The sequence below is a fragment of the Cololabis saira genome, chromosome 20 (assembly GCF_033807715.1).
Source record: "Cololabis saira isolate AMF1-May2022 chromosome 20, fColSai1.1, whole genome shotgun sequence".
Taxonomy (NCBI): Eukaryota; Metazoa; Chordata; class Actinopteri; order Beloniformes; family Belonidae; genus Cololabis; species Cololabis saira.
The window spans coordinates 38,066,071-38,093,758 of NC_084606.1; the positions used below are offsets into that span (position 1 = coordinate 38,066,071).

Here is a 27,688-nt window from a genome sequence, read left to right on the forward strand (position 1 = left end):
TAGGTACAAACTTGTACATCATTTACAGTTCAAAATCCTTCTGTACATGTAGTAAATATCTAATCTAACAACAGAAATATCTGCGGCTTGAATATCTTTTTTTTTTTTTTAAATAGAGTGGATGCTTATAGTCCAGAAAATATGGTAACTAACTAACTTACATCCTTGCAGTGGAACATTAAGGGTACGTTTCTGAAGTTATGCAACTGCATATGTGTGATATGTGTCATCAAATTTTGACTTTTTTCTCAACATTTCGACTTTTTTCTTGAAATTGTACTTCAACATTATTCTCGACATTTCAACCTTTTTTTTTACTTTTTTCTCGAAGTGCACAATGAAAAAAAAACCTTCCTCCTCTAAAAAAGTATTTTTATTTTTCTCCTGCCTGGCCCTACAGGACTGTCTCAGAAAATTAGAATATTGTGATAAAGTTCTTTATTTTCTGTAATGCAATTTATAAAAAAAAAATGTCATACATTCTGGATTCATTACAAATCAACTGAAATATTGCAAGCCTTTTATTATTTTAATATTGCTGATTAAGGCTTACAGTTTAAGATTAAGATTCCCAGAATATTCTGATTTTTTGAGATAGGATATTTGAGTTTTCTTAAGCTGTAAACCATGATCAGCAATATTAAAATAATAAAAGGCTTGCAATATTTCAGTTGATTTGTAATGAATCCAGAATGTATGACATTTTTGTTTTTGTAATTGCATTACAGAAAATCACAATATTCTAATTTTCTGAGACAGTCCTGTAATACTCTTCTGTAGTTTTTAACCTTTTTTTTAATCTGTATCTCTTTGTTTCCTCTTTGCTTCTCGTTCTGTACTTGTTCCTTTCCTCGTTTCTCTTCAGGTGGCCATCCAGCTGAACGACACTCACCCTGCCATGGCCATCCCCGAGCTGATGAGGATCCTGGTGGACACGGAGAAGCTCTCCTGGGAGAAGGTAGGGGAATAAGAGACGACCATGTTGGTGTTTTTAAAGTGCTTTATAAATAAATAAAGGCTGTGCTGCAACCCGCCTGCACGTCTCCTGTTACCGGTCCTGCTCACTTTCCCTGCTGAAGCAACAGTCTGAAGTTTTCACCTTAACTGCACATGGATCCATTTGTTACGCAAGTCTGACAGTGTCACAAGGCACGGCGAGTTTATTTGTTTAGTAAATTCAACAATAAGTTGATTCAAAGGGCTTTACAGAGACATTAAACCATCATCACATAGTAGAAAAAACTATTGAAAAGCATGAATTAAAATTTAAACAGAAAGAAAAAGAACAATTGAAAAAAAATCAATGGTTAAAATATGATCTGGTTTTGAAACTCACTTAAAAGTAAACGTACAGATTTGGATCTTTATTCAAATGCAACTGAGAATAGGTTGAAACATATTTTCTCATCAACAAAACACATTTTAATTTAACATATTTGAAAAAAATTTCAGACAATAAAATAACATTTGAACCATTTTTCAGACAATAAAATAGCTGAAAAAAATCTTTAAAAAGGTTCAAATATGTTATTTTGTTACTTGAAAAATTTTAAATATGTTTTGTTGATGAGAAAATATGTTTCTCTATGTTTCTTATTTTTGTGAGGGGGATATATATTGTTTTTCGGCACTACCTTGTTCTCTATAGCTGATATAACATGAATTACTCCTATGTGGGATCAATAAAGTTCTTATTTTTGCCATCTGAGAAAATTAAATATATTATATTTGGTGCCTAACAGTTTCCCAAGTATATTAGTGCGTGTGTGAATGAATAAATGAGACGTAAAACGTACATTTCTTTGTAGAAAGGAGCTTTATGAAAATAAGTCCATTTACTTGTATTAGTTTACAGCGCAGTCTTGAACATCCAATATGGCGGTGACGTTGACGTATCGCAACAGCAGCAAGAACACTGGATGCGGCGTCTACATTTATATGTCTGTGCTGTAAACACCCAGAAACAGGACTCTGGAGTTTTCAAAAGACGGAAAACTTCCAGGAGTTAATTGCTTACATTGAAAGTCTTTAGTGGAAAACAGTGACAGAACGAGAACCAATCAACTCTGTATCTACTAGGAATGGGTGATAGTTTACCGTTCAAGATAAACCGTCAAAAAAATTCCTCACGATAAGAATTTGTCATCTCGCGGTAAAAACGATAAATTCCTGTTGATGACGTTTTTGTGTAACAAACATGGCGGATCTAATAGATTTATAGTTACAAAGGTGGAGTTGAATTGTTTTTTTTTTTTTTTTTTATCGTTATCAGGATAAATGCCAGAAATTATCGTGATACATTTTTTAGTCCATACCGCCCATCCCTAGTATCTACTAGGATTCACGCGTAGCCGAACTCCCTCACTGGTGTTTCCAGCGTGTGTCCCCTGTAGTCACTTCACGTGTGTTTATTAGGGTCCGAGCACCAGCGAGGCTTGGGTGAAGCCCTATTGAAATCGCAAAGATTATTATTATTTTATCCGAAAACAAAATGCGTTTTTGAGCTGCTTAACTTACTCGAAAAGTTGTGAAACTTGGCACGCACGTCCCATGTGGCGAAAAATTACGTATTCTAATAGTGTCAAAAAGGGGCGTGGCCTAATGGCTCAACAGCGCCCCCTAGAAAACTTTGTGCCTCAAGCCTCAATCATGGCACAACTTAAAGAAAAGTCTCTTGGCACCATGGCCGAAACCCAACAGGAAGTCGGCCATTTTGAATTAATTGTGTAATTTTGACGCAATTTATGCCATTTTCACGTGTCGTACTTTAACAAACTCCTCCTAGCAGGATCGTCCGTTCCACATAAAACTCACTCAGGAGACACAAAAGACGTTAGCGATGAGAAGTTATCAAAATCGTGAGTTTTTGTGAAATGGCGTGGCCGTGGTGCCGCGTCAAACTTCAACGCTAGGAAGTGATATATATAACAGGAAGTGATACTAGTAGCTGATTGGCCGATATGTGATTCTGCCATAACTTTTGAATGGTTTGACATAGAGAGTCATGGGTGGTGTCATCAGACTTAGGTTTGAGTCCTTGACCTTCATTGGTGAATATTGCACGCGTGAGGGCCCGTTCATCGCTGCTTGCAGCTTTAATTCCATGTTTGTTTCCATGTTGACGTCAGTCCGGGGTACAGCGTATGTGAACGGTGTTGTGTCTTATCCAGGCCTGGGACGTGGTGGTCCGGACCTGCGCCTACACCAACCACACGGTGCTGCCGGAGGCCCTGGAGCGCTGGCCCGTCGACCTCTTCCAGAACCTGCTGCCCCGACACCTGGAGATCATCTACGAGATCAATAGGAGACACCTGGAGGTACGAGAGGCTGGGGATCCACTCTGATGTCAAGAATCCATTCAGTTTAGTTTAGTTTAGTTTATTTGCACATAAAAAAAAAATATACAACCGCCAAAAATTCAGACGAACAGTATGTAGAAAAAAAAAGGAAACAACAAAAAGAAATACAATGTAACAGAAAAAATGTGCAGGAGGAACCAAAAAAACCCTTGTCGAGTGGTCCTCCTATAATGAAACAAACACTATCTACAGAGATATGTAAAACATAGGACAACTAAGGAGAATAAGATAAATTACTAGAAAAACAGGAATCTGATGAGGATGTGCAGAGAAGTTCTGGAAAGGAGTGGTTAAGCTTTGCTAAGCTGGGTTTGCAAAAAAGTTGTGATTTGTTTTTTGAAATTATTTGTGCTCAAGCATTCTCTAATATTTAGTGGTAACGTATTCCAATAAAGAGTAGTCCTGAAAAAGGTGGGATGGAGATTGTTTGCAGACCTAGTATTAAAGTGATGCATTTGGGAATTGAAATGAAATAAAGAATGAAAACAGGTTGGTAGCTTGTAGCGTGGCTGGATTGATAGACAAAAAGACAAATCTGAAAAAACATTTACAGCAGAAATAGGGAGAATACTTAAGCATTGGAACAATGGGGTGGATTCAGAATCCATTATCAAGATTTGATTCGATCCGATTCCGATATTGATTTGGGTTAGTGTTATTAAAACTGTTTTTTCAGCTGTTGCATGAATGATATGACTGTAGTTCTGCAACATATTACTACTAGTATTATATTGAGATTCAACAGCAAGTATTGCAGCTAATGATGCTGTAAGGACCAATCAGCTCCCAGAATGCTGATAGAACTGAAGAACAGAAACATCGTGGGGCAGAATTATCAAACAGATCCAGGGAGGAAACAGAGACGGAGGAAATCAGTTAAATTTTTTCCCACATTCCATTTTCGGTCTATTTCGGTTTTAAATTTTTGAGAATAAGTTTTTTTTTCAGCATTTAATGCAAATGTAACCCAAGACCATAGACAGGACTGTCTCAGAAAATTAGAATATTGTGATTTTCTGGAATGCAATTACAAAAACAAAAATGTCATACATTCTGGATTCATTACAAATCAACTGAAATATTGCAAGCCTTTTTTTATTTTAGTATTGCTGATCATGGCTTACAGCTTAAGAAAACTCAAATATCCTATCTCAAAAATTAGAATAGACTGGGAATCTTAATCTTAAACTGTAAACCATAATCAGCAATATTAAAATAATAAAAGGCTTGTAATATTTCAGTTGATTTGTAATGAATCCAGAATGTATGACATTTTTGTTTTTTTAATTGCATTACAGAAAATAAAGAACTTTATCACAATATTCAAATTTTCTGAGACAGTCCTGTATAAAGTAATGAAATATAGACAATTCATGCAATTCTAACTGAAAACTTTAATGTTTTCATACCTTTTAAACGTATTTAAAGGCAAAAACATTGTGTCCAACAAAACATATTTTTTTGGGCATAAACAAAAAAAGTATCAAAAGTTGTAATGATGAAAAAAAAAAATCGATTTTTAGACATACGAATTGATTTTTAGGAATTAATATGAGAATCAATTTAGAATCTGAAAACGTTTCAACACAGGCCTAGTTTTGCTGCACCTTAATTTAATTAGCATGTTCAGACTTCAGATAAATAAAATAGATGTACAACAATGTACTTTCTCTGTGTCCACTATAGAGACAGTTTGCACAGCCTTCACACATTTATTGATAGGGGCCGTCACACCTACTGGTCAAAGGTTGTTGCTCGTAAATACAGTTCACAAGTGGGGGAGGGAAAGGTCCCTATATATTACCGCTAATAAAAAAACAACATCTGCACACTTGAAATAGGTATTGACTGATGAATAACTGGATTTCTTCCTCTAGTATTAAAACCAGTACTCAAGTTGAGGGGGGATGAGGGGGGATGGCATCCCCCCTGAAATAAAAACGGTCCAAATCATCCCCCCCTGTAAAACTGCCATCCCTCCTTTCCATCCCTTCCCTTATGTCATTTCATCAATGAATGTGGTTTTACTGCTATTTCAACATTTAGAGTCATCACCAGAAAAATAACTTATTTGACAATTTTCACCTGTTTCAAGTAAATTTTCACTTTAAATAAGTAGAAAAATCTGCCAGTGGGACAAGATTTATCTTCTCATTACAAGCAAAAAAATCTACTTATTTCAAGTAAAAATCTACTTGAAACAGGTGAAAATTGTTGTTTTTTCCAGTGATGAGTCTTGTTTTAAGTGTAATGAGGTTTTTTTTACTAAAATGACACATTTTAACTAGAAATAAGACAAATATTCTTGTTAAGATTGTGAGTTTTTGCAGTGATCCATGTTACTTATCCTGTGAAGGACAGAGTCATATTGATAAGTTCAGAAAAGTGTTTTTTATTGTTGTGTTTTGATGTATTTGATGTAAGCCCAGTGGATATTTAAAGCTTACAGAAGGCTGCATTTAACTGCTGCTATTAGTCTAGACGGATTTCAGAAAAAAGGCCTTTTATAAGAAGTAAGGAGCATTTATGGGTACAAGCCGGGAACCGGCCTACCTTACATATTTCAAGGGTGCTGAGTCCAAAAAAAACGGTACCCGAGTGAAATTTTGAGTTTTTGACCTTCTAATTTGCATATTAAAATGGCCGCCAAATTGCCCATCTTGCACAGTTATTGGACCATTTCCTCCTATTTTTTTTTGTAAGTAGGCAATCAAGATGAGGAAATTAAGTTTCTAGATCGATAGTCAAGGGTCAAACAAGGATATAGTGGAGGCTCAGTGCCTTTTTTGTGTATATATATATGCAAAATACCAACTTTTAAGGTGAAATTAAGCATTATTTGTGTCATTTTTTAAGGCCGACATAAATATTAAATAAAAGTTACTCTGAAATTTTCCCTGTTGATATGACATATGATGTACACCATATTATATGATAACAAAGAAAAAAATCCATTGCAAGTTGTCTGAGATTTCATGTTTTTTTTTTTGTTTTTTTTTTTTTTTTCAAATTAAGCATTTGTTCTCTAAATTTTCTAAAAACCCATGTAAATAGGGAAAAATAATCAAAAAGAGACCACCATGAAACGTACCAAGTTAAATATTTAGATCAGTACATAGCATGGTCAGTCCCATCACTGAGGACCCTTTGCCTGAGGTGAATTAACAGCAAAGAGGATCGTAACAGTTTCACACGCTTTGGTACCTATAGCCACCTGCAGCCACTTATAGTCACCTGCAGCCACCTATAGTCACCTGCAGCCACCTATAGCCACCTGCAGCCACCTGCAGCCACCTATAGTCACCTATAGCCACCTGCAACCACCTATAGCCACCTGCAGCCACTTATAGTCACCTGCAGCCACCTATAGCCACCTGCAGCCACCTATAGCCACCTGCAGCCACCTATAGCCACCTGCAGCCACCTATAGTCACCTGCAGCCACCTATAGCCACCTGCAGCCACCTATAGCCACCTGCAGCCACCTATAGTCACCTGCAGCCACCTATAGTCACCTGCAGCCACCTATAGTCACCTGCAGCCACCTATAGCCACCTGCAGCCACCTATAGCCACCTTCAGCCACCTATAGCCACCTGCAGCCACCTATAGTCACCTGCAGCCACCTATAGTCACCTGCAGCCACCTATAGCCACCTGCAGCCACCTATAGTCACCTATAGCCACCTGCAACCACCTATAGCCACCTGCAGCCACTTATAGTCACCTGCAGCCACCTATAGTCACCTGCAGCCACCTATAGTCACCTGCAGCCACCCATAGCCACCTGCAACCACCTATAGCCGCCTGCAGCCACCTATAGCCGCCTGCAGCCATTTATAGACACTTATAGCCACCTGCAGCCACCTATAGCAACCTGCAGCCACCTATAGCCACCTACAGCCACCTATAGCCCCCTGCAACCACCTACAGCCACCTTCATCCACCTACAGCCACCTACAGCAACCTGCAGCAACCTGCAGCCACCTATAGCCCCCTGCAACCACCTATAGCCACCTACAGCCACCTATAGCCACCTGCAGCCACCCATAGCCGCCTGCAGCCATTTATAGCCACCTATAGTCACCTGCAGCCACCCATAGCCACCTGCAGCCACCTATAGCCACTTATAGCCGCCTGCAGCCATTTATAGACACTTATAGCCACCTGCAGCCACCTGCAGCCACCTATAGCAACCTGCAGCCACCTATAGCCCCCTGCAACCACCTATAGCCACCTGCAGCCACCTGCAGCCACCTGCAGCCACCCATAGCCGCCTGCAGCCATTTATAGCCACCTATAGCCACCTGCAGCCACCTATAGCAACCTGCAGCCACCTATAGCCCCCTGCAACCACCTATAGCCACCTACAGCCACCTATAGCCCCCTGCAACCACCTATAGCCACCGTCATCCACCTACAGCCACCTACAGCAACCTGCAGCAACCTGCAGCCACCTATAGCCCCCTGCAACCACCTATAGCCACCTACAGCCACCTGCAGCCACCTATAGCCACCTGCAGCCACCCATAGCCGCCTGCAGCCATTTATAGCCACCTATAGCCACCTGCAGCCACCTATAGCAACCTGCAGCCACCTATAGCCCCCTGCAACCACCTATAGCCACCTATAGCCCCCTGCAACCACCTATAGCCACCTATAGCCCCCTGCAACCACCTATAGCCACCTTCATCCACCTACAGCCACCTACAGCAACCTGCAGCAACCTGCAGCCACCTATAGCCCCCTGCAGCCACTTATAGCCCCCTGCAGCCACTTATAGCCCCCTGCAGCCACATATAGCCACCTACAGCCACCTACAGCCACCTGCAGCCACCTATAGTCACCTATAGCCACCTGCAGCCACATATAGCCACCTACAGCCACCTGCAGCCACCTATAGTCACCTATAGCCACCTGCAGCCACCTATAGTCACCTATAGCCACCGGCAACCACCTATAGCCACCTGCAGCCACCGGCAGCCACCTATAGCCACCTGCAGCCACCTATAGTCACCTGCAGCCACCTATAGCCACCTGCAGCCACCTATAGTCACCTATAGCCACCTGCAGCCACCTATAGTCACCTATAGCCACCTGCAGCCACCTATAGTCACCTGCAGCCACCTATACCCACCTGCAGCCACCTATAGCCACCTGCAGCCACCTATAGTCACCTATAGCCACCTGCAGCCACCTATAGTCACCTGCAGCCACCTATAGCCACCTGCAGCCACTTATAGCCACCTGCAGCCACCTATAGCCACCTGCAGCCACCTATAGCCACCTGCAGCCACCCTTAGCCACCTGCAGCCACCTATAGCCACCTTCATCCACCTACAGCCACCTGCAGCAACCTGCAGCAACCTGCAACCACCTATAGCCACCTGCAGCCACCTACAGCAACCTGCAGCCACTTATAGCCACCTGCAGCCACATATAGCCACCTACAGCCACCTACAGCCACCTGCAGCCACCTATAGCCACCTGCAGCCACATATAGCCACCTACAGCCACCTATAGCCACCTGCAGCCACCTATAGTCACCTATAGCCACCGGCAACCACCTATAGCCACCTGCAGCCACCTACAGCCACCTATAGTCACCTATAGTCACCTATAGCCACCTACAACCACCTACAACCACCTACAGCCACCTACAACCACCTACAGCCACCTATAGCCAAATGCCGAACATTGGGGCTGTTATGCACTGCAATGTGTACATGTCAGAGTGATGACCAATGTCCTTGTTTAAATGTGGAGTTGTAGTCCTCAAGCATACCAAGGCAATGGGTAACCAAAGAACTTGGAAAAGGACTGCAGAAAGAAATACTAATCAAAATGAAATTCCAAAGACAAATGGCACACAAGCAAACTAGAAAGGTATAAAAACAATTTACCAAAACAAATGACCTATGGAACTTACAGAAGAAGAGAGATGAAAGCAAAGCAATTCAGCTAGAAACATGAAAGAAAATATACAGACACAAGATCTGATCTGTAGAACTGTTCAAGGGAAGTTTCATGTTTTTTTTTCCCTATTCACTTAAATTTTTCGATTTTTGAATTAAGAGCATTATGCTGTGTTTGCATAAAAAAATGAATTCTCAGACAACTTGCAATGGTGTTTTTCTTAATTATTATGTAATATGGAATACATCACATATCATATACACACTGGTAACATTTAAGAGTGATATTGACTGAATATTTATGTCGGCCTTAAAAAATGACACAAATAATGCTTAATTTCACCTTAAAAGTTGGTATTTTGCATATATATATACATAAAAAGGCACTGAGCCTCCACTATATCCTTGCTCTGACCCTAGACTATAGATCTAAACACTTAATTCATCATCTTTGAATGCCTACTTACAAAAAAACTTGGGGAAAATGGTCCAACGACTGAGCAAGACAGGCAGTTTGGCGGCCATTTTGATATGCAAATTAGAAGGTCAAAAACTCAAAATTTTGCTCGGGTACCGTTTTTTTTGGATTCAGCACCCTTGAAATATGTAAAGTAGGCCGGTTCCCGACTTGTACCCATAAATGCTCCTTACATTCACTTTTTGGTACATCCCGTCTAGTCTATATGTCATTCCTGCAGTATTTCTGCAGGTGTTTTGGTCACTGCTATTATTTGTAATATATTATATTATTTGTAATCAGCACAAATTATCTGTCCCCATATGATCAAATCCACCATCCCCCCTGGTGTTTTTTTACAACTCGAGTACTGATTAAAACCAAACATTTTTATACAAATCAAATACTTAGATCAGGACCAAACAGTGTACAATATCAGAGGTGCCACAGCCCAGTCTTTCACACATTAGTTCTAGTTTGCAGGCCACAAACTGCTGGTTTCCCAAGGCCTGGGGGTTTTCTTCTGAGGAGGAAAAACTGGTCAAAGTAATTCTGCCTTAAGTAACCGGTAGTAACCGGTATTGAGCAGCTGGTCAGCAGAGCAGCAGTTTAACAATAATAACTGAAGCAACAGCAGTGGAGGGAGGACCAGTGTTGAACTGACAGCATCAAAAACACACAGAGCTGCTAGAGGAGCCAAAAATGTACTCAAGTAAAAGTACTGTTACTTCAGAATAATGTGACTCAAGAAGTAAAAAGTAGTTACCCAAATAATTACTTGAGTAAAAGTAAAAAACTACTCAAGTACTGAGTAACTGTTGAGTAACGTCTGATTTATTTATTTAACACAACCATTCAAACAGACAAAAGTACAAAATAATCATCTTCAGGCAAATTACATCAATAAAATAAATTAAAATTAATACAAAATAAAATATAGCTTCAATTAAAATAAGTTTAAAGTAAATTCAAGTACTTTAATAAATAATAAAATAACAGAATAAAAAAATAAATGAAGCACAAGTAGCACAAAATTTCCAGCCTTTGTATTTTTCTTTTTTAACCAGCAGAACTAGAACAAACATGAACTCATAGAAACTCTGTGTGTGTTTGAGTCTGTGTAAATGTGACAAAACATGCAAAAACAAAAATTTTTCCTAAAGAATCACCCAGTGATGTCATGAGATTGACGCGTACGTGGATAAAAGGGATAAAAGAAAAGTAACAGCTCAACGTAGCCTAATGTAGCGGAGGAAGAGGAACAGTTTCTTCTTCACAAATCTACTCAAGTAAAAGTAAAAAGTATAGTGATTCAAAACTACTCCTAAAAGTACAACATTTCCCAAAACCTACTCAAGTAAATGTAACGGAGTAAATGTAACTCATTACTACCACCTCTGAAAACACATGATAAACTTTTAACAGAAATTAGCCTTTAAGAAAAGTATTTTTCTCCCTCTTCTGCCTGCATGGTTGTTGTTCCTCCAGCGCATCAGCAAACTCTACCCTGGAGACTCGGACCGCCTGCGCAGGATGTCCCTGATTGAGGAAGGAGACGTGAAGAAGATCAACATGGCTCACCTGTGCATCGTGGGCTCTCACGCCGTCAACGGAGTGGCTCGCATCCACTCTGAAATCATCAGGAAGACTGTGTAAGGAATCTCTTTAGTTCTCTGTGAAAACACAAGATAACATGAAACAAAAAAACAACTTTTTCTTTTTAACCCTTGTGATGTCTTTGGGTCAAGGGAGGGGGAAGGGAGAAAAGAAGGAATGAAGGAAGAAAGGAAGTAAGGAAGAAAGGAGAAAAGAAAGAAGGAAGTAGGAAAGGGAGTAAGGGAGGGAGGAAAGACGGAAGAAAGGAGAAAAGAAGGAAGGAAGGGAGAAAAGATGGAAGGGAGGGAAGAAGGAAGAAAGGAGAAAAGAAGGAAGGAAGTAGGAAAGGGAGTAAAGAAGGGAGAAAAGATGGAAGGAAGAAAAGAAGGAAGTAGGAAAGGGAGTAAGGAAAGGAGAAAAAATGGAACGGAGGAAGGGAGAAAAGATGGATGGAAGAAAGGAGAAAGGAAGGGAGAAAAGATGGAAGGAAGGGAGAAAAGGAAAGAAGAGAGGGAGGGAGGAAGGAATGGAAAGAAGGGAGAGAAGAAGGAAGGGATGGATAAAATAAGGAAAGAAGGAAGGAAAAGCAAAGAAGGTAATAAAGGAACGAATGACGAAAGGGAGGTAGGAAGAAATAGGAGTAAAGGAGGGTAAAAATGGTGGAAAAGAGGAAAGGAAGAAGGAAGGAGAGAGCAGGAGGAAAGAAGGATAGAAGAATTAGGTCATTTTGACCCAAAGACAGTACCAGGGTTAAATTTGATGTAATGTTTCTGAATGTAAATATTTGGGGTCACTACTGTAGATCCCACATGAGTTTCTGACGGCTCTTCAAAACGTTCCCAGGTTCAAGGATTTCTATGAGATTGACCCTGAGAAGTTTCAGAACAAGACGAACGGCATCACGCCCCGGCGCTGGCTGGCCATGTGCAACCCCGGCCTGGCCGAGGTCATCGCTGAGGTACGTATCTAAATATAAATATTAAATATGTGGAGGTAACGCTTAACGCTACAAGCTTTACTTAACTGTGTATCTGACAAAAACTCATTCAACTTGAATTACTGGGATAACTGAAGTTTGAGGGTCTGAACAATGAGACTGTCATCAGTTGTGCAGTTCTGTACCAGCTGGCCAATAATCATGTACGATAATGCCCAACGAGGTTCCATTAACATAAATACAGGACTGTCTCAGAAAATTAGAATATTGTGATTATGTTCTTTATTTTCTGTAATGCAAAAATGTCATACATTCTGGATTCATTACAAATCAACTGAAATATTGCAAGCCTTTTATTATTTTAATATTGCTGATTATGGCTTACAGTTTAAGAAAACTCAAATATCCTATCTCAAAAAATGTGAATATTCTGTGAATCTTAATCTTAAACTGTAAACACTAATCAGCAATATTAAAATAATAAAAGGCTTGCAATATTTCAGTTGATTTGTAATGAATCCAGAATGTCTGACATTTTATTTTTTTTTTTTTATTGCATTACAGAAAATAAAGGACTTTATCACAATATTCAAATTTTCTGAGACAGTCCTGTATATTCAAAAAAATATAATATATAATATATATATATATATAATATATTCTTTAATCTCAGAATTCTGAGAAAAAAGTCAGAATTCTGACTTTAATCTCAGAATTCTGAGAAAAAAGTCAGAATTCTGACTTTTTTCTCAGAATTCTTTTTATTTCTTTTAAGTGGCCCTAATACTCTTCCGTACTAAAGCACCCAGGAGTTGACAAAGGAAGTGTTTTCCCTCTCCTTTACCCTCCAGAGGATCGGAGAGGAATACCTGCGTGACCTGGACCAGCTGAAGCAGCTGCTGGACTTCGTAGACGACAACGCCTTCATTAGAGACGTTGCTAAAGTCAAACAAGTGAGAGCTGAAAATAAAAAAAATAAGACGATTGGATTTTTCACTCTTGTTTTCTAAATGCTTCCTTCTGGTTGAACTTTTCAGGAGAACAAGATGAAGTTTGCTGCTCTCCTGGAAGAGCAGTACAAGGTGAAGATCAACCCCAACTCCATGTTTGACGTGCAGGTGAAGCGGATTCACGAGTACAAGAGGCAGCTGCTGAACTGCCTGCACATCATCACGCTGTACAACCGTGAGTGTCTGCTTTCTCACGCTCATTTCATGGCGACTTTTATTTAAAAAATATGGATTCATATCAAAACAGAATAATCTCTTCCATTAGGCATCAAGAGGGAGCCCAACAAGCAGTGGACGCCCAGGACTGTCATGATTGGAGGAAAGGTGAGGAGCAGCTTGCTCTAGTTAGAATAGACCACATTTTTATTCTAGCCTAACACGGATGTACAGGACTGTCTCAGAAAATTAGAATATTGTGATAAAGTTCTTTATTTTCTGTAATGCAATTTAAAAAAAAAACAAAAAAAAAAAAAAAAACTAAAATGTCATACATTCTGGATTCATTATAAATCAACTGAAATATTGCAAGCCTTTTATTATTTTAATATTGCTGATTAGTGTTTACAGTTTAAGATTAAGATTCCCAGAATATTCTAATTTTTTGAGATAGGATATTTGAGTTTTCTTAAGCTGTAATCCATGATCAGCAATATTAAAATAATAAAAGGCTTGCAATATTTCAGTTGATTTATAATGAATCCAGAATGTATGACATTTTTGCATTACAGAAAATAAAGGACTTTATCACAATATTCTAATTTTCTGAGACAGTCCTGTAAATCATTTTTACAAAAATAACCAAGATGTAAGTTCTATCATAAATATGATATAAATATAATGCGTATATCTAAGTATATAAACATACAAAGACAACATGACAAAATAATGACAAAGTAACCCCTCTGTATGGATTAGTATTTCTGGTTTCCATAAATGTGTGTTGTTGTCTCCAGGCTGCTCCAGGTTACCACACGGCCAAGATGATCATCAAACTGATCACATCCATCGGTGACATCGTCAACAACGACCCTGTGGTGGGAGACCGCCTTAAGGTCGTGTTCCTGGAGAACTACAAAGTTACTCTGGCTGAGAAGGGTAAGGAATGGTGACTTTTTTAAAGATATATCATATAAAGGTTAAAATAGCTGGTTAGATTGTAATGTTTTGAATGAGCAGCTGCTGTTTCATCCCCGACTGATGATGATGACTCTCAAACTGATGCTTCACAATGTTTTTATTCCTTGGATGTAAATACACTGCAAACACACCGTAAGAGCTAGAAAGGAATACAATAAATAGAGTTACTCTTACTACACAAATCTTGTCCACTGACAGATTTTTCTACTTATTTTAAGTGAAAATCTACTTGAAACAGGTGAAAATTGTTTTTTCCAGTGATGAGTCTTGTTTTAAGTGTAATGAGATTTTTTTACTAAAATGAGACATTTTAAATAGAAATAAGACAAATATTCTTGTTAAGATTGTGAGTTTTTGCAGTGATCCATTTTACTTATCCTGTGAAGGACAGAGTCATATTGATAAGTTCAGAAAAGTGTTTTTTATTGTTGTGTTTTGATGTATTTGATGTAAGCCCAGTGGATATTTAAAGCTTACAGAAGGCTGCATTTAACTGCTGCTATGTCATTCCTGCAGTATTTCTGCAGGTGTTTTGGTCACTGCTATTATTTGTAATATATTATAGTATTTGTAATCAGCACAAATTATCTGTCCCCATATGATGAAATCCACCATCCCCCCTGATTCTTTTTTTTTTTTTACAACTCGAGTACTGTTTACACCTGCTGTGATTAATTGGTCCATAGCATTAAATTGTGTCCCATCAGACCCAGAAGGCAGCCCGAGCTAACAGCACTGTTCTCTCTGCAGTGATCCCTGCAGCAGACCTGTCGGAGCAGATCTCCACCGCCGGCACCGAGGCCTCCGGCACCGGGAACATGAAGTTCATGCTGAACGGAGCCCTCACCATCGGCACCATGGACGGGGCCAACGTGGAGATGGCCGAGGAGGCCGGGGAGGAAAACCTCTTCATCTTTGGGATGAGGGTCCAGGACGTGGAGGCCCTGGATAAGAAGGGGTGAGCTGCACTGTGGTGGCACAGATTCATTACACCCAACGGAGGTCGCAATGGATCCTGTTAGGCCTCTGTTGAAAAGTAAATTTTCCATTTCTAAATCGATTCTCATATTAATTCCTAAAAGTCGATTTGTATGTCTAAAGATCGATTTATTTATTTTTTTCATTATTACATTTTCGCCTGGAGAACTTTAATCCACTTCACTTTAAATGGATATTGAATATTTGAGTTATTTATTTCTTAGTTATTTATTTCATACAAATAACTTTTGACATTTTTTTGTTTATGCCCAAAAAAGGAATGTTTTGTTGGACACAAGAATAACTACTGCCATGTTTTTCCCTTTTAAATATGTTTAAAAGTATGAAAACATTCAAGTTTTCAGTTATAATTGCATAAATTGTCTATATTTCATTGCTTTATATACTTTCTTGGGGTTACACTTAGGGGTGGGTTAAAAATATCGATATTTTATCGATATGCATGTGTAGGAACGATTATCGATACATAAATCCAAGTATCGATTTACATTTTTTTTTTTTTTTTTTTTTTTTTTTTTTTTTTTTTTTTTTTTTAATCCCGATTTTCCCCCCATTTTATCACCCAGTGCTCCTACCTAAGTCAGTCCTGGGCATTGCTCCATCTACCAACCCCGGGAGGCCCTGCACTGAGCTCAAGTCTCCTCCTTACTTGAGGAGTGAGCAGGCTGCTTCTTTTCACCAGGCAGGGTGGGGTTTCTCTGGCCGGACGTGGCGCGTGGAAGGATCATGTTATTCCCTTATTGTAACCAGAATATCCATATCGTATCGTATCGGAAATCGTATCGTCTTGGGACCTAGTGTATCGGTATCGGGAGGTCAGTGATGATACCCAGCTCTAGTTACACTTGCATAAAGTGCTAAAAACCAAATTTTCAAAGATTAAAAACCCCCAAAAAAAACAGAAAATGGAAAAACTAAAAACAGATTTCATCCGTCTCTGTTTCCTCCTTCCTAGATTGATGTATATTGTCACTTTTTCTACATTCATTTTCATTTTCTACATACATACATGCTAGGAATTCAATTCTGAGATAAATGTCCTATTTCAAGGTCTTGTTGAAGGTCAACTTTAATTTTCAAGGTAATTTTTTGCCCCCAAAACTTAAGAATTAAGTTACAGAGAAAGATTATAGAGGGCTCTAGACCCATATTTTCACCCCCAAGGAATGCAATTTTCTGGTTATTGTACAGGTCACTATCGCTGTAGTTTCAATCTCATTGGGTGAGAACAGTGGCTTCATTCATTCATTCATTCAGGCTTAAGATGAACAGAACCTCAGAACTAAGTCACAGTGAAAGAATAGGATTTTATTAAAATAACACACAAAAAACATCAGCTCTGCGTATTTAAACTCACTAAAACCTACAATGCTTCCTCTATGGCCTCGCTTATTGATTCATTTTTCATTTTCTGCAAACCGGCCTCTAGGGGGACGTCCCAATTTGTTGCAGTGGTTTTTGAAAGCCTTATGTTCATAACTAACACCATCCCAAATATCAAAAACTTGTCACCAAGTGCACGATTTTCATGAACTCCCTCCCAGCTATGAGGGGAAACTTCATTGCCACCATGGCCACAACAATACAACATAAAACAATCAACAATACACATTAGCATGTCTCCACCTAGGGACAGCAGTGGATCAATACAACAGAAAACAACCAGAAAATGACCCCCCAAAAAAGTGAGATAAAAGAAAAAAAGAATACAAATCCATTTAAAAGTGCAATGTGCAAGACAAGTATAGCAGCAAATTAAACAGCTATGAACATAGCTGCAATTAAAAGTGCACTGTACAAGAGAATATGGCAGCAAGTTATGACAGTCTAAAAGAGTTGCTGCAGTTTAAAGTGCAATGTGCAGTTCAAGGGTTAATATATATTAGTATTAGTATATATTAAAGGAGCTGTATGTAAGAGCAATAATAAAACGAATCATAAAATGACCCCGATATGTCAACAGACATTTAAAAATCATGTTCATTTCAAATACTTATGTCACTGCCAACAGCACTCAAGCCAGGATATTCCAGTTTAAAAAGAGGAGTTGCAGCCCTCAACTGATGTTTATGTTGTCATTTTTTGTTTTGGCCTGAAGCTCCACCCTCCACCTATCTCCCAATCACCAAGTCAGTATTGTTTCTGAAGCTCCACCCTCCACCTATCTCCCAATCACCAAGTCAGTATTGTTTCTGAAGCTCCAACCTCCACCTATCTCCCAATCACCAAGTCAGTATTGTTTCTGAAGCTCCACCCTCCACCTATCTCCCAATCACCAAGTCAGTATTGTTTCTGAAGCTCCACCCTCCACCTATCTCCCAATCACCAAGTCAGTATTGTTTCTGAAGCTCCACCCTCCAACTATCTCTCAATCCCCAAGTCAGTATTGTTTCTGAAGCTCCACCCTCCACCTATCTCTCAATCACCAAGTCAGTATTGTTTCTGAAGCTCCACCCTCCACCTATCTCCCAATCACCAAGTCAGTATTGTTTCTGAAGCTCCACCCTCCACCTATCTCCCAATCACCAAGTCAGTATTGTTTCTGAAGCTCCACCCTCCACCTATCTCCCAATCACCAAGTCAGTATTGTTTCTGAAGCTCCACCCTCCACCTATCTCCCAATCACCAAGTCAGTATTGTTTCTGAAGCTCCACCCTCCACCTATCTCCCAATCACCAAGTCAGTATTGTTTCGGCATCCGGGTTGCCAGCTCGGCTCTAATTATGGCAGCCATGGCAGCCTACGTTCCTGCTGCATTCTGCAGCCTACCTGGCAACCTCTGGTCGGGGGGAGGAGGGGGAGGGTACACGCCGCTCAACAATATTTTGAAAATGACTGCAGTACCAGTTTTGGCCATTTCTTACAGACGGCTCCTTTTAATATAGCAGCAAGACATGACATCAGCAGTCCAAGTTAAAAAGTCTGGTTGCTGCAGGAACAAAGGACTTCCTGAATCTCTCTGTGGAGCATCTGGGCAAAAAAAGCTTCTACTTCTGCTACTGCTCGAAAAAAAGCTGTACAGGGGATGATCATCTTGGGACAGGATAACTCTGAGCTTCCTCCTAGTCCTCCAGAGAAGAAGGGCTCATACCAATGACAGATCTGGCCTTTTTAATACGTTTATTAATCCTGTTCCTGTCCTCCAATGTCAAGGGTGTAGCGCCTGCTGGGAATCTGCAGGAAGGGCAAAGATCATGCATGGATGGATGAATGGATGTGTTGTAGGTTATAGGGTTTCATGACGACCTGTCGTCCCCAGTTACGATGCCGTGTCCTACTACAACCGCATCCCCGAGCTGAAGCAGGCGGTGGACCAGATATCCGGAGGTTTCTTCAGCCCCAGCCAACCAGGCCTGTTTAAAGACCTGGTCAACATGCTGATCCACCACGACAGGTGAGAGGTCACCGCTCACATGGAACCTTCACCATGTTGAGGGTGACCACATGTTATCTGGCTAAAACAGAACCAAAGCCATGAACACTTCCTCAGTTGTCCCATGTTAGCGGCATGTAAACTGGAACTATGGCGTCTGAATAGGTGATTGTACTTTACTGCCTCTAATGACTATGTTTGTCGACGCCTCAATATCAACCCTGTAACTGCACGTCTGTCCTGCAGGTTCAAGGTGTTTGCAGACTATGAGGACTACATCAAATGTCAGGAGAAAGTCAGCGCTCTCTACAAGGTCAGTGTGTCCACGAGGAATAAACCAGGAAGCAAACTTTGGTAGTCTGATATCCTGAACCACTACAACAGCTCAGCACGGCATCGGCTGTTCTGTGATCTGCCACGACCTTTACTTAGAGGTTAGTGGGCTCGCTATCCTGCTGGAATAGAGGGAAAGACGTCACAGCGGGTTACGCTGACTGAGTGTCGGAGAGACTGAGTGTCGGAGAGACTGAGTGTCGGAGAGACTGAGTGTCGGAGAGACTGAGCGTCGGAGAGACTGAGCGTCGGAGAGACTGAGCGTCGGAGAGACTGAGCGTCGGAGAGACTGAGCGTCGGAGAGACTGAGCGTCGGAGAGACTGAGCGTCGGAGAGACTGAGCGTCGGAGAGACTGAGCGTCGGAGAGACTAAGGGGTAAATCCACAAAGAACAGATTGCGCCCGCAAATAGAGCTGTGAATTGCGCTGCATTAGCGCCCGCAATTTGCCCCGCTTTAAGGTCCTATTCACAAAGGATTTTGCTCTAATGATATACCGGAGCAAACACGACCATAACGTTTTGTGGCTGAGTGCAATTTGCACTTGTCTGAGTGAGCGGAGCTGTTTACAGTGTTCTCCGTATTTCAGCACACAGATTGGTCCCTAATGAAAACTGCAGAGAGCACAATAGCCTCAACTTTCACGTAGACTATTTGTACTAGTATTTCGCATGCAGATAGATAGATAGATAGATAGATAGATAGATAGATAGATAGATAGATAGATAGAACCTTATTCATCCCCAAAGGGAAATTCAACCGTCCAGCAGCTCATCAAAATATAAACATAAAAATCAACCACACTTCCATTCAGACAATACAAGCACATTCATAATATTAAAATAAACATATAAGGTTTTTAAACAAATATCATGTAAAGTGCAAACTAAAATATAGTCCAGTTGTGGCAGAGGTGAGTGTGTGAAACTGAGTTCAGGACGAGTTAAACAGTCTTATTGCTGCGGGGACGCAAGGATCTCCTGAACCGCTCGTTCTGCAGCGCAGTGAGCGGAGGCTGCGGAGCCGGCCGCTGCAGCTGCTCCTGCTTCTCCAGTGTGCCCCTCTCCACCACAGATCTTAGCGGGTCCAGACTCCTGCCCAACACTGAGCCCGCTTTTTTGACCAGTTTGTTCAGTCGCCTGGTGTTTTTGATTGCAAGGCTGCCCCCCCAACACAAAGCAGCAAAAAAGAGTGCACTGGCCACCATCGTGTGGTAGAACATAGCCATCATCTCCACACACACATCAAAAGACCTCAGTGTCTGTATGACATAAGCTAATGAAATGTCAAATGTTAAGAGGCTGTGCGCATTTACGCACAAGGCACAGCACCAGTAACTTCATTAACACCGGATCGGGATCAGATCAGGATCTAATGGTAATTCATGTTCTTTGTTTTGCTACACACACCTACAGGTCAGCTGTTAAACACACACATTCTAGATTTATATGTTTATATGGTGGAATTGTTTGTAATAAAGCAGCCCCTTATGTATGGATGAATCCTGAACTCCGTCCTGTTACTTTTATGAGCTGAGTTTGCGCGCAGTTTAATACACGCTTCTGAAAGACGGTATTTGCTCCACTATTTTTGCGTGTGGCAAATAGCGCTGGCCTTCCTGAATTAGGCGCTTTTTGCAATGAGGCTTATTTGCATAGAGAAGGGGCAATTTTGCGCCGAATGTATGAATATTACCTAATTTGCATGCATGCAAATGGTACCGGCGCAGACTGACACTATTTGCTTGGCAGCGCAGTTTGTGGAGCAATTCCCCCTTTGCGGGTGCTTTGTGAATTAGACGCTCTCTTTTTGTCTCATCTGCACCGGTTTAGCGCCGCAAAAGCTGCGCAATCCTTTTGTGGATTTGGCCCTGAGTGTCGGAAAGACTGAGTGTCGGAAAGACTGAGTGTCGGAAAGACTGAGTGTCGGAAAGACTGAGTGTCGGAAAGACTGAGTGTCGGAAAGACTGAGTGTCGGAGAGACTGAGTGTCGGAGAGACTGAGTGTCGGAGAGACTGAGTGTCGGAGAGACTGAGTGTCGGAGAGACTGAGTGTCGGAGAGACTGAGTGTCGGAGAGACTGAGTGTCGGAGAGACTGAGTGTCGGAGAGACTGAGTGTCGGAGAGACTGAGTGTCGGAGAGACTGAGTGTCGGAGAGACTGAGTGTCGGAGAGACTGAGTGTCGGAGAGACTGAGTGTCGGAGAGACTGAGTGTCGGAGAGACTGAGTGTCGGAGAGACTGAGTGTCGGAGAGACTGAGTGTCGGAGAGACTGAGTGTCGGAGAGACTGAGTGTCGGAGAGACTGAGTGTCGGAGAGACTGAGTGTCGGAGAGACTGAGTGTCGGAGAGACTGAGTGTCGGAGAGACTGAGTGTCGGAGAGACTGAGTGTCGGAGAGACTGAGTGTCGGAGAGACTGAGTGTCGGAGAGACTGAGTGTCGGAAAGACTGAATGTCGGAAAGACTGAATGTCGGAAAGACTGAGGGCCAAATCCACAAAAGGATTGCGCGGCTTTTGCGGCCGCTAAACCGGTGCAAATGAGACAAAAAGAGAGCGTCTAATTCACAAAGCACCCGCAAAGGGCCATTACCGTCAGATCCTGATCTGGGGCCTCATTTATAAAGCTTGCTTGCGCACAAAAAGGGCCTGAAAGACGGTGCGCGGGCCGCGTAACCTACGCCGTATGCTCTGCGTCGATTTAACGCGGAACCATAAATCATCCTTGAGCAGCACGGAGGGAGGAGGGAGGAGGGGGAGCGGGGCTCCCGTCCCATCTTCGCACAGTGTCCTGATGATTTACAGGCTGAGCCTACCGTTCTTAAACTGTAAAAAAAAAAGGGGGGTGGGGGACAAGAGCATGAGTTTGAAAAGTGGGGGGGCATGTTCCCAGTGGAAATTGCGCCCTTGCGCCTCACAGCGTTTTATTTTCACTCGCTTTATTTTTTATTTCTGCAGTTTTCATTATGGACCAATCTGTGTGCTGAAATATGGAGAACACTGGAAACAGCTCCGCTCACTTACTCAGACAAGTGCAAATTGCACTCAGCTGCAAAACTTTATGGGCGTGTTTGCGCCGGCATATCATTAGAGCAAAATCTTTTGTGAATAGGACCTTAAAGCGGGGCAAATTGCGGGCGCAAATGCGACGCAATTCACAGCTCTATTTGCGGGCGCAATCTATTCTTTGTGGATTTGGCCCTGAGTGTCGGAAAGACTGAGTGTCAGCGTAAACTTTCAGTTTGAGCAACTGGAAAACATCTAAAATGGGAAAGAGCTGTTGTGCGATCGACTGTACTCATAGATTTAGCAAGAAATCGGAGTTATCGTTTTACAGACTGATAAAAATAAGCTTAAGAGAGACAAAAGGATCGCTGCAATTCACAGAAACAACTGGATTCCAGACACCGAAACTTGGATTTGTGGTTCCCATTTTGTATCGGGTAATGTTGGATTTTTGGGTAGCTAACGTTAAACGGTCAAATCATAAAGTTCGGTGTCCTCATCACTTTAATTTCTACAACAAATCCTGCCTTGAAGTCGGACCAAGCGTCAAGACTTTTGTAAGCCTTCAAGCTTTGCTTCGTGTATTTCCCCGGCGTAGAAATTAAGAACATATAAATATCAGGAAACTGGATTCATGGCCAAATATTAATGTCCATGGACCACTGGTTCTTGGTAACTATACCAAATATTAATGTCCATGGACCACTGGTTCTTGGGGTAACTGTACCAAATATTAATGTCCATGGACCACTGGTTCTTGGTAACTGTACCAAATATTAATGTCCATGGACCACTGGTTCTTGGTAACTGTACCAAATATTAATGTCCATGGACCACTGGTTCTTGGTAACTGTACCAAATATTAATGTCCATGGACCACTGGTTCTTGGTAACTGTACCAAATATTAATGTCCATGGACCACTGGTTCTTGGTAACTGTACCAAATATTAATGTCCATGGACCACTGGTTCTTGATAACTGTACCAAATATTAATGTCCATGGACCACTGGTTCTTGGTAACTGTACCAAATATTAATGTCCATGGACCACTGGTTCTTGGGGTAACTGTACCAAATATTAATGTCCATGGACCACTGGTTCTTGGGGTAACTGTACCAAATATTAATGTCCATGGACCACTGGTTCTTGGTAACTCTACCAAATATTAATGTCCATGGACCACTGGTTCTTGGTAACTGTACCAAATATTAATGTCCATGGACCACTGGTTCTTGGTAACTGTACCAAATATTAATGTCCATGAACCACTGGTTCTTGGTAACTGTACCAAATATTAATGTCCATGGACCACTGGTTCTTGGTAACTGTACCAAATATTAATGTCCATGGACCACTGGTTCTTGGTAACTGTACCAAATATTAATGTCCATGAACCACTGGTTCTTGGTAACTGTACCAAATATTAATGTCCATGGACCACTGGTTCTTGGGGTAACTGTACGGGTCACTGTCAAGTCCAACTGACTTTAATTTAAGCTGATAATCAGCTGTTATTCCGTCTTCTCCACTAGTTGCAGCTGTTTTTACCACTCAGTGAGAGTAAGGGGGTGGTCCAGTGGGGAAGTGACGTCACTGCAGACCCTCTATATCAACTTTAAAAAAAAACAAAAAAACACTGGCTTTTAATTAAAGTTGCAAGTATCTCTAGTTTGTACAAGAACTTTCCGTATTTTCCGCACTATAAGGCGCACCTTCAATGAATTACGTATTTTAAAACTTTTTCCAAATATAAGGTGCACCGCATTATAAGGCGCTACAGTAGAGGCCGGGGTTACGTTATGCATCCATTAGACCTAAAATAAATAAATATATCAATAAAAAAAAAATAAAAATAAATCCAGGTAATTCCAGGGTCTTATACTTCCCTGTTAGGCTTGCAACTGGGGCTGGGGAGCTAAAACCCTTGAAAAATAACTGTTTTGCAGCTTCGTGCGTGTGCTGGCTGTAACTGTAACTCTGTAACTCCAGTGTAGTTAATTTAGCCTGGAATCTTTTATCAGATCATATTAGTAGTGAGATAATGTCTGCCTCCACTGAACAACATTCGGATGAATTGCACTCTCTCTGGTCCCCAATTATTGGCTTCATTACCTAGTGGGGGCGGGGGGGTGGTGATCTCGTAGCCCTTCGGGTTGGGGGTCGGCTTGGGGGGTCTGGGGCACGGGCCTCTGGTGGCCCCTGGGGGGCGGTGGGTGGGGCCCTGTCCCTAGCCGGTGGGGGCCTTGGGGGCCTGTGGGGGGGTTACCTCATGGCAGTGGGGGGGGTGGCTGGGGGGGGCTCGGGCTGGGGGGGGCTCGGGCGGGGGGTTGTGGCTAAGGCATCTCCGGTTTTCCTAGGGGTGGCTGGGCTGTGGGCATGGGGGCGGGCCTCCCGTGGCCGGGGGGTGCACAGGCGGGCGCGGCGGCGGGGTGGCACCATTCCCAGGTGTCTATGTCTTATGTTGTCAGTATGAATGGAGGGATGTTGGACCGTTTCCCCCTCTGTCTGGGGGCTCCGGGGGCGCCCGTGGAGGTACGGTGGGGCCCTGGCCCGGCTCGGAGGGCCGGCCCCCGTCAACTGGATGGCCGGTGGGGGAGCGTGGGCGTCCTTCCAGGGCCGGCTCTGCTGGTCCTGCCTCCTGGCTTCGGCCTCTGCTCCCCCTCCTTCCCCCCCTACACGATTCATACGCACATAGGCGAAGGGGCGGGGGGTCCGGGTCGTTGGGGGCATTGTCCCGCGTGGCCCGGCACTCCCCTCCTCACGGTTTTAATAACACTGTAGACACTGCACATTCAACACTTAATAAATACATTTAACAAGGATACTTAGTTCTAAAGAAAAAAACAACATTTGCCTGGAGTGAGGAGACCCATCCAATATGGCGGCCACGCTGGATTACGTTCCAGCATGTCATGAGGCGTCTACGTATACATGTCTATGGGTGCGAGACCTGTTGCGGCTCAATATTGATCCATATATAAGGCTCAATATTGATCCATATATAAGGCGCACCGGATTATAAGGCGCATGGTCAGCTTTTGAAAAAATTAAAGGCTTTTAGGTGCGCCTTATAGTGTGGAAAATACGGTAATTATGTCCCCATGTGTCCTGTCTTTCAACAGAACCCCCTGGAGTGGACCAAGAAGGTCATCCATAACATTGCAGGCAGTGGGAAGTTCTCGAGCGACCGCACCATCAGCCAGTACGCCCGGGAGATCTGGGGGATCGAGCCCAGCCTGGAGAAGATCCCTGCCCCCGACGATCCTCGCTAAACCCTCGCATCCTCGCAGCGTAGCTCCCCCCGTGGTCCAGCCAAGGAGACAAACATTGTAGCTTCTTCTCTTTTCATTGTGGTATTATTTTTTTGACACTGTTTATCTCTGTGCAACCTTAACCAGGCTTACACTTCATCTTGCACTTTGTAGCTCCACGTCAGCCTGTCTCCACTGAAGAGATTTGAACATAGAAGAAGGAATAAGGAATCTAATTTAGTGAGATAGTTTCCTAGAAGATGCAATGTTCTTACTCTCAATATACAACAAAGGTTTATTTTTATTACAAATAGCACTATAATTATTGGGGAAGATTAAAGATGCACTTTTAACCTTTTAACCAAACATGGACATTTTCACAAAGATTCCTCACATTCCTCTTCTGCAGAAAGCCAGCAAAACTTGACATAAGTCTTTCAAACCAAACACGTCCTCCGATGAAGAGAGAGGGACCAAGTGGTCTGCGCGGGCCACAGCCTCGTGACATCACTATGACATCACTATGAACCCACTGCCTTTGAGAGGAAGGCATTGGTCCATATTCCCAGCAAACCCTTGACTGATCTGTAGGCCTGTGACGGTGTTCGTTGAATGTTTCCACGTCCGTGTTGTCGTCATAAATGTAGTTATTCATGACTGACGGGTCCTTCCTTCCTTCAGTGCAGGTTTGAATGTGATCGTACCCTCCTCAGCATGTTTGTGTCTTATTCTCGTACTCTTTGTTCCCAAAAGTGACCTGATGATGAAACCTTCTTTGCCTAAAACCTTTAGTAAATGAATCTATCTTTGAAAAATGTGTGTTATCTGCTGTACTTGTGTGTAAAAACATTGACTCCATGGCACCGTAACTGTAACGGCATTAATGTACTGTAATATCATCCACTCATGCACTTCCTGTCTGATGACTGGAGGATCCAGAATCAGCTCACTGTCACTGTCACTGGTTTTTAGTCATTAAAAGACAAACCTAAAACCATTTACTAATGTTTTACATTTCTTTGACAGAAGGGTTCAGAGAGCAATAAAGATGAATCTACAGTATGTCTGACTGACACCACAGGACTGTGCAGGCTCAGGGAAGCTAATGATGAAATACAGGACTGTCTCAGAAAATTAGAATATTGTGATAAAGTTCTTTATTTTCTGTAATGCAATTTAAAAAAAAAAAAAAAAAAAAAAGTCATACATTCTGTATTTATTACAAATCAACTGAAATATTGCAAGCCTTTTATTATTTTAATATTGCTGATTATGGCTTACAGTTTAAGATTAAAATTCCCAGAATATTCTAATTTTTTGAGATAGGATATTTGAGTTTTCTTAAGCTGTAAGCCATGATCAGCAATATTAAAATAATAAAAGGCTTGCAATATTTCAGTTGATTTGTAATGAATCCAGAATGTATGACATTTTTGTATTACAGAAAATCAAGGACTTTATCACAATATTCTAATTTTCTGAGACAGTCCTGTACATACATACATACAGTACACACATATATATATATACACATGATACCCATATACGATCTACATTATTTATTCATTTAATAATAATTAAATACTTTATATATATATATATATATTCAGGAGATGTTTCTTTACTAACAATTAGAATAGTTTTATGTTAGTAGTTTGCTTAAGGTGTTTGGGAGTGGGTTCCATGCAGACACAGCTCTGTACATCACCGTTCTTTTACCATAGTTTGCAGGTATCCTGATTCAGATAATCCAGTTTGTGAGAAGCTTTACCTCCAGCAGCTGATGCTTCTCTGTAGATGCTGGAAGTCTCAGCACCTTCCAAAAGATGGAAGTGAAATGAAACTGTGTTATTTCCTGTCCCAGCATATATTTGATCTTTCTCAGCATATCTGAGCTACTTTCTGCTCGTTGCCAGTAGAGGGCGACACCGTTCCTGGATTACAGGTGTGTGAATGTGGAGGACACCTCAAGTAACATATTAAAGATGTCAACAAATTACATTGAATATAATATGTACAATGGGTATTGAATTATTTTCATTAAAGCTACCAAAAGCTTACAAGCTTACAGCAACAGAATTGTTTGCAGGAAATGCAATGCAAAGGAAAGACCAGGCAAATACAGAAATACAGGACTCAGGAGACGTTTGGAAAGAAGTATTTCAATAGGAAAAAGGCTGATTTCAGAAGACAGGTGAGCATTTAGCAGACAACTACAACAAGGACAAGACAAACAAAGTAAACACAACTCAAACAGCAAAAGAGTCTGATGCGTTTACACTGTGAATAAAGAAGGAAAGATTTTTATTTTTTTATTATTA

General features: G+C 41.6%; 1 protein-coding gene across 1 annotated transcript in view; it reads left to right on the plus strand.

Moving 5' to 3' along the window:
• Positions 1-26,364, plus strand: part of LOC133419980 (glycogen phosphorylase, muscle form) — a 47,601-nt gene extending 21,237 nt beyond the window's left edge. The window contains exons 9-20 of the mRNA XM_061709503.1: positions 866-958; positions 3,171-3,317; positions 11,217-11,380; positions 12,168-12,282; positions 13,113-13,214; positions 13,299-13,446; positions 13,537-13,595; positions 14,225-14,366; positions 15,159-15,366; positions 18,667-18,801; positions 19,027-19,093; positions 25,239-26,364. Coding sequence (XP_061565487.1) covers positions 866-958; positions 3,171-3,317; positions 11,217-11,380; positions 12,168-12,282; positions 13,113-13,214; positions 13,299-13,446; positions 13,537-13,595; positions 14,225-14,366; positions 15,159-15,366; positions 18,667-18,801; positions 19,027-19,093; positions 25,239-25,388 — 1,530 coding nt within the window. The 3' untranslated portion in view covers positions 25,389-26,364. The remainder of the gene's footprint in view (positions 1-865; positions 959-3,170; positions 3,318-11,216; positions 11,381-12,167; positions 12,283-13,112; positions 13,215-13,298; positions 13,447-13,536; positions 13,596-14,224; positions 14,367-15,158; positions 15,367-18,666; positions 18,802-19,026; positions 19,094-25,238) is intronic.
• Positions 26,365-27,688: the final 1,324 nt, after the last annotated feature.